Genomic DNA, 12653 nt, shown 5'->3' on the forward strand with positions numbered 1-12653 from the left:
TCCACATAACAGAACATTGCATCTTCCTTCTCATCAAAGTAGGACAGCAGCACGTAATTCCTCGTTGTTTCGAGTGTTTTGCTGCAAAACCCGCAAGTAATCATTTTTATTTATCCAAGTTGAAAAATCACATGGACTAATGTTGGACAAAAAGGCCACTTTAAATGGGAAAAAGACAGTCTAGTGTTTTACTCAGAAAACTAAAGTTAATCCTACCAAGGCGCCAAACCAGACGTTTTTAAATTATTTTCTCTGATAACCACGTTAGGCATGAAAATGTCCGCTTCTCAAGCGCAAAACACATTTAAAAAAAATAAATAAATAAAAAATAACGTCTCTGGCTAGCTTGGCTGCAGTGCACACGTAACAAGAAAGTTAACTGCAAAACCACAAAGTAAGCAAAGCCACACGAAAAATCTGAACATAAGGATTTCAGTGGTACGTTTGAGCAACACACACACGGGATAACTTTATGTGCTAAAGAATCAGTTTACCTATAATCTGCCCAGTCGAAATAGCCCCGCCAGTCAGCGTTCTAACTGTGGTCACAAACAGAGCTAGTATTTATCTCACAGGTGATGCTAATGATAGACCAGAACAAGTTTAAACAAAGTAAATGTTAAGCTTACCGGTACATGTCACGGTGCTCTGTCCATGCAGGTGAACGCAGCTCCAAGCGGTAGCAGCACGAACGAACGAAGGGCGTGACGTCACGCGCAGCGTGGTAGACACACTTCCCGCCTGAAATGCCAGCTGGGCACGAGACGTTAAACTTTGAAAAGCGAGTACTGCAGCCTCTCGCGATGGTTCAGTGTTGCAATGAAATTAATGTTTTTCCACAGTGGCTGTGTTTAGCCATAATTTCCTAACCATCCATAGTACAATTACCTCGAGAAAACAACAATAATGACAACATTCATCTTAATTTAAATACAGGCTTTTATATTTTTATTCAATAATTCAGGAATATTTTAGTTTACCACTGTGGTGATGTTTGAAACAATTATATTTTGTCAAGGGATGAAATTGTTTTTAAAATAATAAACAAACAAGCCTCTTAAACAGGGGCGTCACGAGCTTTAAAGACAGGGGAGGATTAGCCCCAAGAACACACACACACACACACACACACACACACACGCACACACACAAACACACACACACACACACACACACACACACACACAAACACACACACACACACACACACACACACACACACACACACACACACACCGTTATCAATGATTTAGGATTAAAATATTATTGGGAAGCTTCAGCGCCCCTAAAATAGAGACCTAATGATGCCACATAAGGTTCTCTTTTTCAAATATATCACGTAATGAATATAAGAAATTTTAATGATGCATGCTGTTTGTTGTTGTTTGTTGCATGAGGAAAAGTGAAAGGGAACTTAGCTATCATTTTGCATCTAAACACAACATTTACTTGCGTTTGGCCCATGGCCCCCAATTACTTTTTAGGTTTGGCCTGGTGAGAAGTTTGTACAATCTCCATTTGTAAATCTTCAAGTTTAAAGCTGTAACCTATTTATTTTCTATTTAAAGTGGTTCGCAATGTGAAATATACAAATTATAATGCTATACGGTTTCTTTCAATAAAAATGAAATAACTCGACAAAAAATAACCATTATTTTAACACTGTCATGTTGTAGTTTTAACTGTACTGTATTGTTTTTTGTATTTCAGGTTTCCTCAGTTAAAATTACAGCAGAATGTAGATTTTACAAAGAAATTTGAATATGTTTACATATTTTTACTTTAAAATTAACTGTTGGGTTTAGTTCTGTATTTTAGAAAATATTTCAGTTAATTAAACATTGTTTCACTGTTTTCCTGTTTACATGTTTTTGCTGTCATAATTTTACAGCATTTTACGGTTAATTTTACAATCTTTTTTTACAGTGTAATTTTGTGTGTTTTTGGAGCCTTTTTTTATATTTGTATGCATTTCTGTTGTCATTTTGTATACTTTTTGTATAAATATTGTTTAGTTTTATTTTACTCATTTAGTATATTTTTATTATAAATACTGTGTGTGTGTGCCAGCCATGTCCTCTGTGCGTTATCTATCACACATGCGCTCGCGCTTCTTGCACATAATCCGTCGCAGGTTGTTAAGAGAGACATGGTAACTACGGTGCGCCTGTTAAGTCAACTATTCATCATCATGTATGTCTATACTGTACCCACCACTGGATAAGTTTGTGTAGAGCCCTGATAATAATAAATATAATGATACGAATATATTATTATTATTGAAAATAATAATAGTAATAATAGTAATGGTCATATTAATAATAATGATAATAATACCAATAACAAAGTAATAAAATAAGAATCTAGTAACAATAATATGACTAAAAAAAAAAAACAATATGAAATAATGAGGTAATATGATAATATAGCAATGCTAATAATACAAAGACAATGATATGGATATAGTATTAATAATGCAAGTAGTAATAGTAATAAAAGTAATGTTATAATGATATTAATAGTAATAAAATAATATAATGTGCTAAAAACTATTAATAATAGAAAAAATTGAAAACTTACAAGGTAATATAATGACAATATAGCAATGCTAATAAAACAACGAGAAGACCAGTAACAATAATAAAAATATTAATAATGAAAAAGAATATAATGGTAATTATAAGAATAGCAATAACTTTAATAAAATAGTAGTAAAATGATACAATAACAAAATATTATAATAAAAATCCAGTAACTATGATACAATAACATAAAATAATAAGGTAATAATAAAAAATAAAATCAGAATACCAGTATCTATAAGAGAAAATAATAATAATTTTAAAAAAATAGCAAGAACAAAAATACAGTAGTCGTACGATTAGATGGAGATAATAATAGTGAAAGTAGTAATAATAGTAATGGCTATAATAATAGTAATAGTAATAATAACAGCAATAACAAAATAATGTAATGAATACCAGTAACTACAAGATAAAACAATAATAAGAAAGACTAAAAATGTAGTCACATCGTTCATCGCTCCGTCTTTGGCTGCAGCAGTCGATGCACTCGAGCACCATTTGATTAGCTTTAGCTTAGCTTTCTTAACTGCCGATGCCGACATTAGAACTACGTGCATGTTTAAACAGACTTTGTGGGTTTCTCCGGGGATTCTCCCTGTGCGCTATAAAGGACGCTCTGCTACGGATAAACCGTAAGTTACGTATGTAACTATGGTTCTATGAATCCCGAATGACCGCCAGAGGCGGTGCTTCAAGCACTGAATGATCATTCTTGCGCATGCGCAGGTCGAGAAATTAATAACAACAAAGTCACCTGTGACCTCCGGTGACCCACGTGAATCTATAAAGTCACATGACACCGGAAACACAGTCACACAATCTTCTCGCGTAACCACAGAAGATTCCGAGGGACTGAACGCTCTGGCGGTCATTCAGGATTCATAGAACCGTAGTTACATACGTAACTTACGTTCTATTTCATCCCTTCTGACCACCAGAGGCGGTGCTTCAAGCACTGAATGACTAATATCAACAAGGTCCCGAGGAATCCCCGGAACCAAAAGTCACTCACCTCGCTCAAGAGCGGCGTTGAAGGAGGACGCCCTCCAACGGATGTGGAGCGGCCACGTTCACCTTGTAGAACCTGGCGAAGGTGTTCGAAGACGTCCACGATGCTGCTTCACATATAGTCTCCAGTGGAACCCCCGCCTGTGCAGCCCAGGAAGTGGAGATGCTCCTGGTGGAATGGCACCTCACACCTGTGGGCAGCCGCCGACCACACCTGGCATAAGCCTCAGCAATGACACCAACAACCCAGTGACAGACGCTGCTTCGACAGTGGAAGGCCCACACGGGGTCCCCCAAAGCACACAAATAGTTGACCCGACTTGCGTAGTGCCGCGGTCGCACGCAGGTAAGCGGCCAGCAAACGGACCGGGCAGAGATGCTCGGAGCCAGAGCCCGAGTCAAAACGAGCAAGACGCAAGGGGCCGACCGGGGTCGCAGAGGGAACCTTGGGGATAAAAGATGGATTAGGCCAGAGAGTAACCTGTAACGCTTCCTTAGGCTAGTTAAGGGACTGACTGTGATAGGCTAAACAATAAGTATTATCGCCAAACAGAAAGATTCATCTCAGCTAGAGTCTGTGTGTAAATAAACCAGGCAACATCAGAAGTGTTTGCAAACAAGTATATATTAGAAATTCTAAAGTTATACACAAACATATATATGTAGATATTCAATAATAAATATATATATTAGACATTTGCACAATGAGAACAAAAGGAGGAAAAAAAACAAAACAACTCAGTTCATGTGATGAGTTGTGGCTCTTCAATTTATAAGAGTCCAAAGTTTAGTTCATGATTTCGTTTCCGTTGGGGTTTTTTTTTCTTAAAGTAGGAGTCCCAAGATCCAGCAGAAAAAACAAAAAAAGTTGATTCCTACCACAGCGTGGTTGAAAAGGGGTAGCTCACCATCTGCTGAGTCGGGTCATGTAGGGGTTTTTTATAGACAACAAAAACCTGACCTAAAGAAGGTCAAGACAAACAATTAGGAATCTTGTAATTCATCAGTGCATGATAAATACATGTTTCATCAATCAATTCAATTTAAGTGCACTTACAATAAACAAAAATAGATTCATAAATACATTGCAATGTTTATATTGGTCACCATCAATAATTCAAGTTGTACAATATAATTCATTTTCACAACTGGGCCCATTCAAAACCAAAGTTGGTTTAAAAAACATACAAATTTGATTACAACCAGGGCAAAATAAATGTAATGAATACATAACAGCATTTTATCACACATTCCATTGCTCCCTGGATTCCAAACTATACTTCGGCTTAAGTACCTTGATGTAACTTCGATCAGAAGTATTGTGAAGAGTTCCGGATTGTGACCGGGTTTCCAAATAGCGCTTAGCACCTCTGCTACAAACAAACAAGAAAATCAGCGATCTCTTCCTCCAATGATCATACTCTAAAAAACTGAACGGACCGATACACTCGCCGTTGAATCCGACTCAAAGATTGCTTATTCAGCATCCATCCGTCGTTTCATTTTGGTACTTTTGTGCCAGTTTACCAGAGGAGTTTAGCGTGCTTGCTCCCGGGTAGCCGATCGCTCGGAAGTTACAACAGCTATGACCTCATTTTGTAGGCGGCAACCCCGTAGTGCGGCGGAACGTTTTCAGAATAAAAGTAGGTCAAGTAACATGGGTTACAAAGCCCTGAACCATCAGGGGTTCCACTGGCAGCAGGGGTCCTCGACAGAGAACGTCTTAGCCGAGACCATCGCCAAGAGGAACGCAGTCTTCATGGACAACCATTTAAGGCTCACCTCTGCCGATGGCTCAAAAGCGGAGACCCCAGGGCCTCGAGCACTACAGCCAAGTCCCATGAAGGCACCACGTGGCGTCTGGGGGGATGCAGTCTCCGGGCACCCCTCAGAAACAGGGAGACCGTCTTATTGACACCGACATTTTCACAACTCATGTGTACCCCCTCTTCATATAATCAGTACCCTCTCCATGATTTCATATGCTTTTTCATAAGTGGAACAGTGGATTCTCCTAAACCTCTAAATGGGTCTTGAAGGTTGGTTTCCTACAGCTTAATCTACAAATTCAAAACAATGAGTGTAATCTAAAGTGGAATTCATATTTGTTTTTAAAAATGACCAATGCAACTTTTATGTAATTACTTCCACAGTGAGTAAATGTGGCCTCCAATGTCAAATGAAGCAAATTATCGTCTCATATTGTCACAAGTGTGATAAAATGGCGTCCACAGCATAAACATAATCCTGTTTCAATAAAATACAATACAATATAGTGGTTTATTGAGCAATAGTCCTGTTAATTTGTGGTGAATTTGTCCAAAAAATGGCCTAAAAAAGAACTAGGAACATTTTCTGATCATTTTTAAATGAATTGTTCAATCATTCTGTGTACCCCCTGTAATGTGCTCCTGTAGCCCCAGAGACACACGTACCCCTGTTTGGGAACCACTGACTTCGCTGATGCTTCAGTTATCACAGGTTTGTTTGCAATAATTGAAAGTAATTAGTTAATGATTATCATTATATCACTGATTGCACCAAAGTGTCAAGTTTACCTCAGATGTTTCTTTTGAAATCAAAAATCTAACACACGTGGGCTCATGGGTATTTTTTATTAAAGTCACATTTATTTGTTTAAGGAAACAAATGATGTTGACTAAAGGGTTGATCCTCTGCTCGCTGCTGTGTTAAAGGGACCTTTTCTTGTTGTTGTAGAGTCGTCCTCCTGAGTATTCTGTGTAAACTGCACTTGCAGAACTTGCTTGTTTCAAGCGTCTCGCCGATAACTGGGAAGCAGCCAGTCTCACTCAGATGTGCCATCACCGTGCTCCACTGTGAGAAAACATGTGTACAGTTGTAAATATTTATGTCTTTGCTGTGACATTAAATGAATCTAAACACAAACCCTTTCATTTTCCTTATTTATCAAATATGGCTAACAGGGTTGGGCTCAATTACATTTTTCTGTTACAATTGTTTTCAAATATTAAAGTTCAATTATAAGTAATCACAATTACTGAGCCTGAAATAAATAACCTAAAAAAAGTTTACCCTAGCTTTCTGTTTGCCTCTCTAGTAATAACGATCAGCTGTAAAAAACACACACAATCTATCATCTATTTTTTTTTCCTATCTATTTTTTGGGGGATTTTGGGATAAAACCGGATTACCGGAGAAAACCCACATAAGAGTCACACACAGAAAGATTTTTCTTGATGAAGAAATAAGAAAGGTTGGATGGGTGTGTTCAAATGTAGATTATCTATGACTGCGTGTGACTCGACATCAGACTGATTTAGATTTAAGTATCAGAGGACTGTTCTGCCTTTCAAAAAACAGCAAATAGGCAGAAGATTTTCGATCCTTGATGACGTCCTGAATTGATGTTTCTTTCACATTGTTGTCGCTGTATGTGAGCCAAGATTTTGAGCTTTGGCTCTGCTTACTGTTCACTCCATCACAAATGTAATGGCCATATTTAGTCGACGTTCCCACATGACTTACAACGCTGACCAGAGAATATTTAACTGATTTTCTCTCATTCACGCAGAATTTAGCAGGAATCTCTAGAATCTGTGAAAAATCAACAGCTCCACTGTCCTTTACTGCCTTATCATTTCGGAATAAAAAGCGTGTCAGCTGTACAACCAGCACGTTAGGAAGCGACTGGAAAAAGTGTTTCTGAGAAGACTCCTTGAATCCGCAGTCGCATAACCTTTCAACAGTTTCCTCTGTCAGGCCGTCCAGGAGACACTTGTCTAGTGAGGTGTTGGCCTTCACAGTCTGAGTCATAATGATGAAGTTTTCAACAATGCTTGACTTTGAACCACATCTCAAGCAGGTTATGGTCTGCACCATATCGAAACTGAACTGAGCATCAACTGGACACAAGTAACAGATGCTCAAATTAGAAGCTATTATCTCGAAATCATCTTTAGATTCCCGCAGTCGATAAAGCCATTTCAACATAAATTCAGGTGCATCCATTTGGTCGTCATTATCGAAATCTTGGAAGGACATCACAAAATTGTCTTTGAAACGCCTCAGGCTACATCTTTTTTCATTATCAAGTTGGAACTGGCAGTGTCTAATGCTCAGTAATTCTTTGAAACCCACTGAGTAAAAATGTTTTTCCCACACAACTTTCTGTCTGTAGATGTCATCAATGAATCCTTTCAGTGTGAGGAGAGCCTGTAATGTTGCATTGATGTAACAAGTGTTCGTCAGGTTTGGCAGCCCTAAGTTCTCGGTAAGGACAATGTTATAGTCTGTCCCTCTGAAATCCACAGAGTTTCTTCGCTGTCGTTGATAGTGGTGGTGCTGAAACTCCGTCGTAGTCACTAACACGTCGGTCAAGCAGTTCTCCACATCAGTGATTTCCATCTGCAGTGTCTTTGTTTCACTTTGACGATCAATGAGCTCAGGTTCTGTGTAGGCGACTGTAGCCTCTGTGTCTTCATTATCGTCACCTGGATTAGAAAGTACGACTGAACTTTCCTTCATGTTAGAAATGCCAACAATTGGCTTCTCTTCATCATTTATGGCGACAACAGACAAAAAGAGAGACGCCTCCAGAACATCAGTAGTATCATCATCGTTCACTGTTTTGGAGGTAATGCTGTCTCCAGTGGGAGCAGAAGTTTTTGTTGGATCGATGACTTTGGTGATTTCTTCATCAGAAAGTTGGCCGTCAGTGTCCACAAACTTCTCATCTGAAGTGGGTGTGGCTTCCGTTTGGTGTCCCCCGAAGAACTTATAGATTTTCCAAAAAAATCTTTTTACCCAGCTGCAAAATTTGATCCCCTTTAGTTTTGATTTACGGTACAGATCGCCCAGTAAAGAAAATATCTTTGGAAATAACTTGATTTGACACATCTTTCCTCACGTCTGAACTTCACTAAATGCGCTGAAGTGTTTCAAAGCCACTGAGTGTCTGTTCTCTCATGTCCATAGATATCGAACCTGGTATCTGAACACACGTCATACTGACGTTCTATATGCGCATGCGCACTACCGAATTTTTTTTTTTTTTTTTTTCTAAAATAAATTAATTCCTTATTTGTTTTCAAAGTGAAAAGACACGTGTTTTATTTGTTTAATGGATTATGTTAGGTTTATAATCTCAGTACGGAGGTAAACTCAGACCGTGACACCGGTATTTCAGTTTAGTGCTCAGCAGCTGATCAGGAGCATACCTGTCAAGTATCCCGTTTTGACCGGGAAACTCCCACATTTGATCCCCTTTCCCGCAGTAATAATTAAAAGATAAAGAGACTTCCTAAACAGCAGCAGGATGGGACACAGTTACACGTTCTGTAAAATATAACTGAGATTTTAGCGTCTCTCACAGCGGAAGGAACGACGTAAATAACCATGAAAAATCAGTCAATCACAAGCTCTACAAATATAAACTCCTTTATAAAGTGTTAAAGGATGTAAAGTCTGCAACAAATGTGTCTAATAAGTCATTAGTGAATATCAGAAAACCACATGAGAAACTGTAAGAAAATATGTAATGAATATATATTGACTTGATATGAACTGAAAGTATATTAAATAAAGAAATGTGCTTCATATACTCACTTTTTTTGACTGAAAATATTTATTTTCGATTAAAGTTATTTTTCTTTAATTTGAAAAGGTTTTTTTTGTTTTAATGAATGATAAAGACACAAATGTACTAATGAAAATATGGCCCAGATACAAAAAAATAATTAATTACATTTAAAAAATAAAACAAAAAAAAACCTTTTCAATTAAAAAAAAAAGTGGGGTTTTTTTCCATTTTTTTTTTTGATAAAAACAATAAATATTTTCAATCAAACAAAAAGTATTAAAATGCAAAGATATCAAACAGGAGGCATGTTTCAGCAGCATATGAACAGTAGAGGATGTGTTTAGGGGGAAAATATGAATGATCAAAAGAGCATGAACATCTCATCAAAACCACAAAATGTAGTTGGAGGAGAGAAGAATTTTATTGGTCAGAGACATGTTGTTGGATGTTCTCAGATTCCCTGGAGGTTCCAAGTGCTCTGGGAGGGAGGGGAAGCGCTGGCTGCCACAAAGATTTCCAGAAAAAATTCTGGGCATTAGGGCTTGACAGCTGAGCAGTGGTGAGGTTGTATTTTCACGCCTTATGTTTGACACCACTCGCTGATCATCACTTGTTTTCATGCAGTCAGTAGTTCTTCTGGGACTGTTAATGCACCTGTTGGGAGGCATAATGGAGAAAACACACAACACTTATCTATCACACATATTTGTAAAGAGAACATGCAAACTCTTAATTTACAACCTTTTATTTAATAGTCGACAGCGAATGCTATCATATGCTAATGTGTAATATCTAACTAAATATTGACACTATTACAGATGTGCGTGTAATAAAGTGTAACATTTAATGCTGCAGTACCGTCAGAGAACAGCAGGGGGAGGCACTGACTAGCAGCAACACAATTCATTTGAGCTGGACTGCTTAGAGTAGAGTAGAGGGACATTTACTGTCATTACTACGGAAACCTAGAGCTGCACAGGTGAAATATGATTTGGATCACCATAATGTATGAACAATATACTTATATTGTACAATATAGTACAGGCCCGTGCAGGGACCTCTAAAGGGAACATATAACGGTACATATCATGACATCTTGGCCAGTATCAGACAGTTTCATATACTGTATATATCAAAAGTAGTAAGCATGGAAATTGAAAGAGATTTTATTTTAACAGAATATATAAAACAAACAACTTGCAGCACATATTTTAAGCAAAATGTTATAATTTAAGATGAACTGAGAGCTCCTTTGATTCTAAGATGATCTGTAGCTTCAGATCTTACTGGTACTGCTGGGCTGAGGAGGAGATGAGGGAAAGACTGGGGACTGGGGAGGGTCATGACATGGAAAGAAAAAACAAAAGTACATGAGCACACTGTTGGTATTTTAGTGTACTGTAATAAACCATTAATACCAAATGCTTTGCCAGACTTACAGTGCAGGACAGTAGCACATTTTTAACACTAGCAGCATTTTGTGTACTTTTTGTATAAATATTTTTCATATTTTTGTTGTTTGGCGTATTTTTCTGTAATGTATGTATTTTGAAGTATAATTTTGTGTGTTTTTGGAGCCTTTTTTTATATTTGTATGCATTTCTGTTGTCATTTTGTATACTTTTTGTATAAATATTGTTTAGTTTTATTTTACTCATTTAGTATATTTTTATTATAAATACTGTGTGTGTGTGCCAGCCATGTCCTCTGTGCGTTATCTATCACACATGCGCTCGCGCTTCTTGCACATAATCCGTCGCAGGTTGTTAAGAGAGACATGGTAACTACGGTGCGCCTGTTAAGTCAACTATTCATCATCATGTATGTCTATACTGTACCCACCACTGGATAAGTTTGTGTAGAGCCCTGATAATAATAAATATAATGATACGAATATATTATTATTATTGAAAATAATAATAGTAATAATAGTAATGGTCATATTAATAATAATGATAATAATACCAATAACAAAGTAATAAAATAAGAATCTAGTAACAATAATATGACTAAAAAAAAAAAAAAACAATATGAAATAATGAGGTAATATGATAATATAGCAATGCTAATAATACAAAGACAATGATATGGATATAGTATTAATAATGCAAGTAGTAATAGTAATAAAAGTAATGTTATAATGATATTAATAGTAATAAAATAATATAATGTGCTAAAAACTATTAATAATAGAAAAAATTGAAAACTTACAAGGTAATATAATGACAATATAGCAATGCTAATAAAACAACGAGAAGACCAGTAACAATAATAAAAATATTAATAATGAAAAAGAATATAATGGTAATTATAAGAATAGCAATAACTTTAATAAAATAGTAGTAAATGATACAATAACAAAATATTATAATAAAAATCCAGTAACTATGATACAATAACATAAAATAATAAGGTAATAATAAAAAATAAAATCAGAATACCAGTATCTATAAGAGAAAATAATAATAATTTTAAAAAAATAGCAAGAACAAAAATACAGTATAGTCGTACGATTAGATGGAGATAATAATAGTGAAAGTAGTAATAATAGTAATGGCTATAATAATAGTAATAGTAATAATAACAGCAATAACAAAATAATGTAATGAATACCAGTAACTACAAGATAAAACAATAATAAGAAAGACTAAAAATGTAGTCACATCGTTCATCGCTCCGTCTTTGGCTGCAGCAGTCGATGCACTCGAGCACCATTTGATTAGCTTTAGCTTAGCTTTCTTAACTGCCGATGCCGACATTAGAACTACGTGCATGTTTAAACGGACTTTGTGGGTTTCTCTGGGGATTCTCCCTGTGCGCTATAAAGGACGCTCTGCTACGGATAAACCGTAAGTTACGTATGTAACTATGGTTCTATGAATCCCGAATGAACGCCAGAGGCGGTGCTTCAAGCACTGAATGATCATTCTTGCGCATGCGCAGGTCGAGAAATTAATAACAACAAAGTCACCTGTGACCTCCGGTGACCCACGTGAATCTATAAAGTCACATGACACCGGAAACACAGTCACACAATCTTCTCGCGTAACCACAGAAGATTCCGAGGGACTGAACGCTCTGGCGGTCATTCAGGATTCATAGAACCGTAGTTACATACGTAACTTACGTTCTATTTCATCCCTTCTGACCGGTGCTTCAAGCACTGAATGACTAATATCAACAAGGTCCCGAGGAATCCCCGGAACCAAAAGTCACTCACCTCGCTCAAGAGCGGCGTTGACGGAGGACGCCCTCCAACGGATGTGGAGCGGCCACGTTAACCTTGTAGAACCTGGCGAAGGTGTTCGAAGACGTCCACGATGCTGCTTCACATATAGTCTCCAGTGGAACCCCCGCCTGTGCAGCCCAGGAAGTGGAGATGCTCCTGGTGGAATGGCACCTCACACCTGTGGGCAGCCGCCGACCACACCTGGCGTAAGCCTCAGCAATGACACCAACAACCCAGTGACAGACGCTGCTTCGACAGTGGAAGGCCCACA

At 37.4% G+C, this 12653-nt stretch overlaps 1 protein-coding gene and 1 long non-coding RNA gene across 2 annotated transcripts; both read right to left on the minus strand.

Annotated features, from left to right (window-relative positions):
- Positions 1–5446: 5446 nt before the first annotated feature.
- LOC114468687 (ubiquitin carboxyl-terminal hydrolase 4-like) lies at positions 5447–8616 on the minus strand. The gene is made up of 2 exons (XM_028455718.1): positions 6648–8616; positions 5447–6428 (listed from the first exon to the last, which is right to left on the minus strand). Exon 1 carries the CDS (start codon positions 8469–8471, stop codon positions 6882–6884), a length of 1590 nt encoding a protein of 529 aa, XP_028311519.1. The 5' UTR covers positions 8472–8616; the 3' UTR covers positions 5447–6428; positions 6648–6881.
- A 939-nt stretch (positions 8617–9555) lies between these two features.
- On the minus strand, positions 9556–10699 carry LOC114468614 (uncharacterized). The gene is made up of 3 exons (XR_003674656.1): positions 10441–10699; positions 10012–10124; positions 9556–9807 (listed from the first exon to the last, which is right to left on the minus strand). It is a non-coding gene; the product is annotated as an uncharacterized LOC114468614 (long non-coding RNA).
- Between the last annotated feature and the right edge of the window lie 1954 nt (positions 10700–12653).

This window comes from Gouania willdenowi, chromosome 8 (genome assembly GCF_900634775.1).
Source record: "Gouania willdenowi chromosome 8, fGouWil2.1, whole genome shotgun sequence".
Taxonomy (NCBI): domain Eukaryota; kingdom Metazoa; phylum Chordata; class Actinopteri; order Blenniiformes; family Gobiesocidae; genus Gouania; species Gouania willdenowi.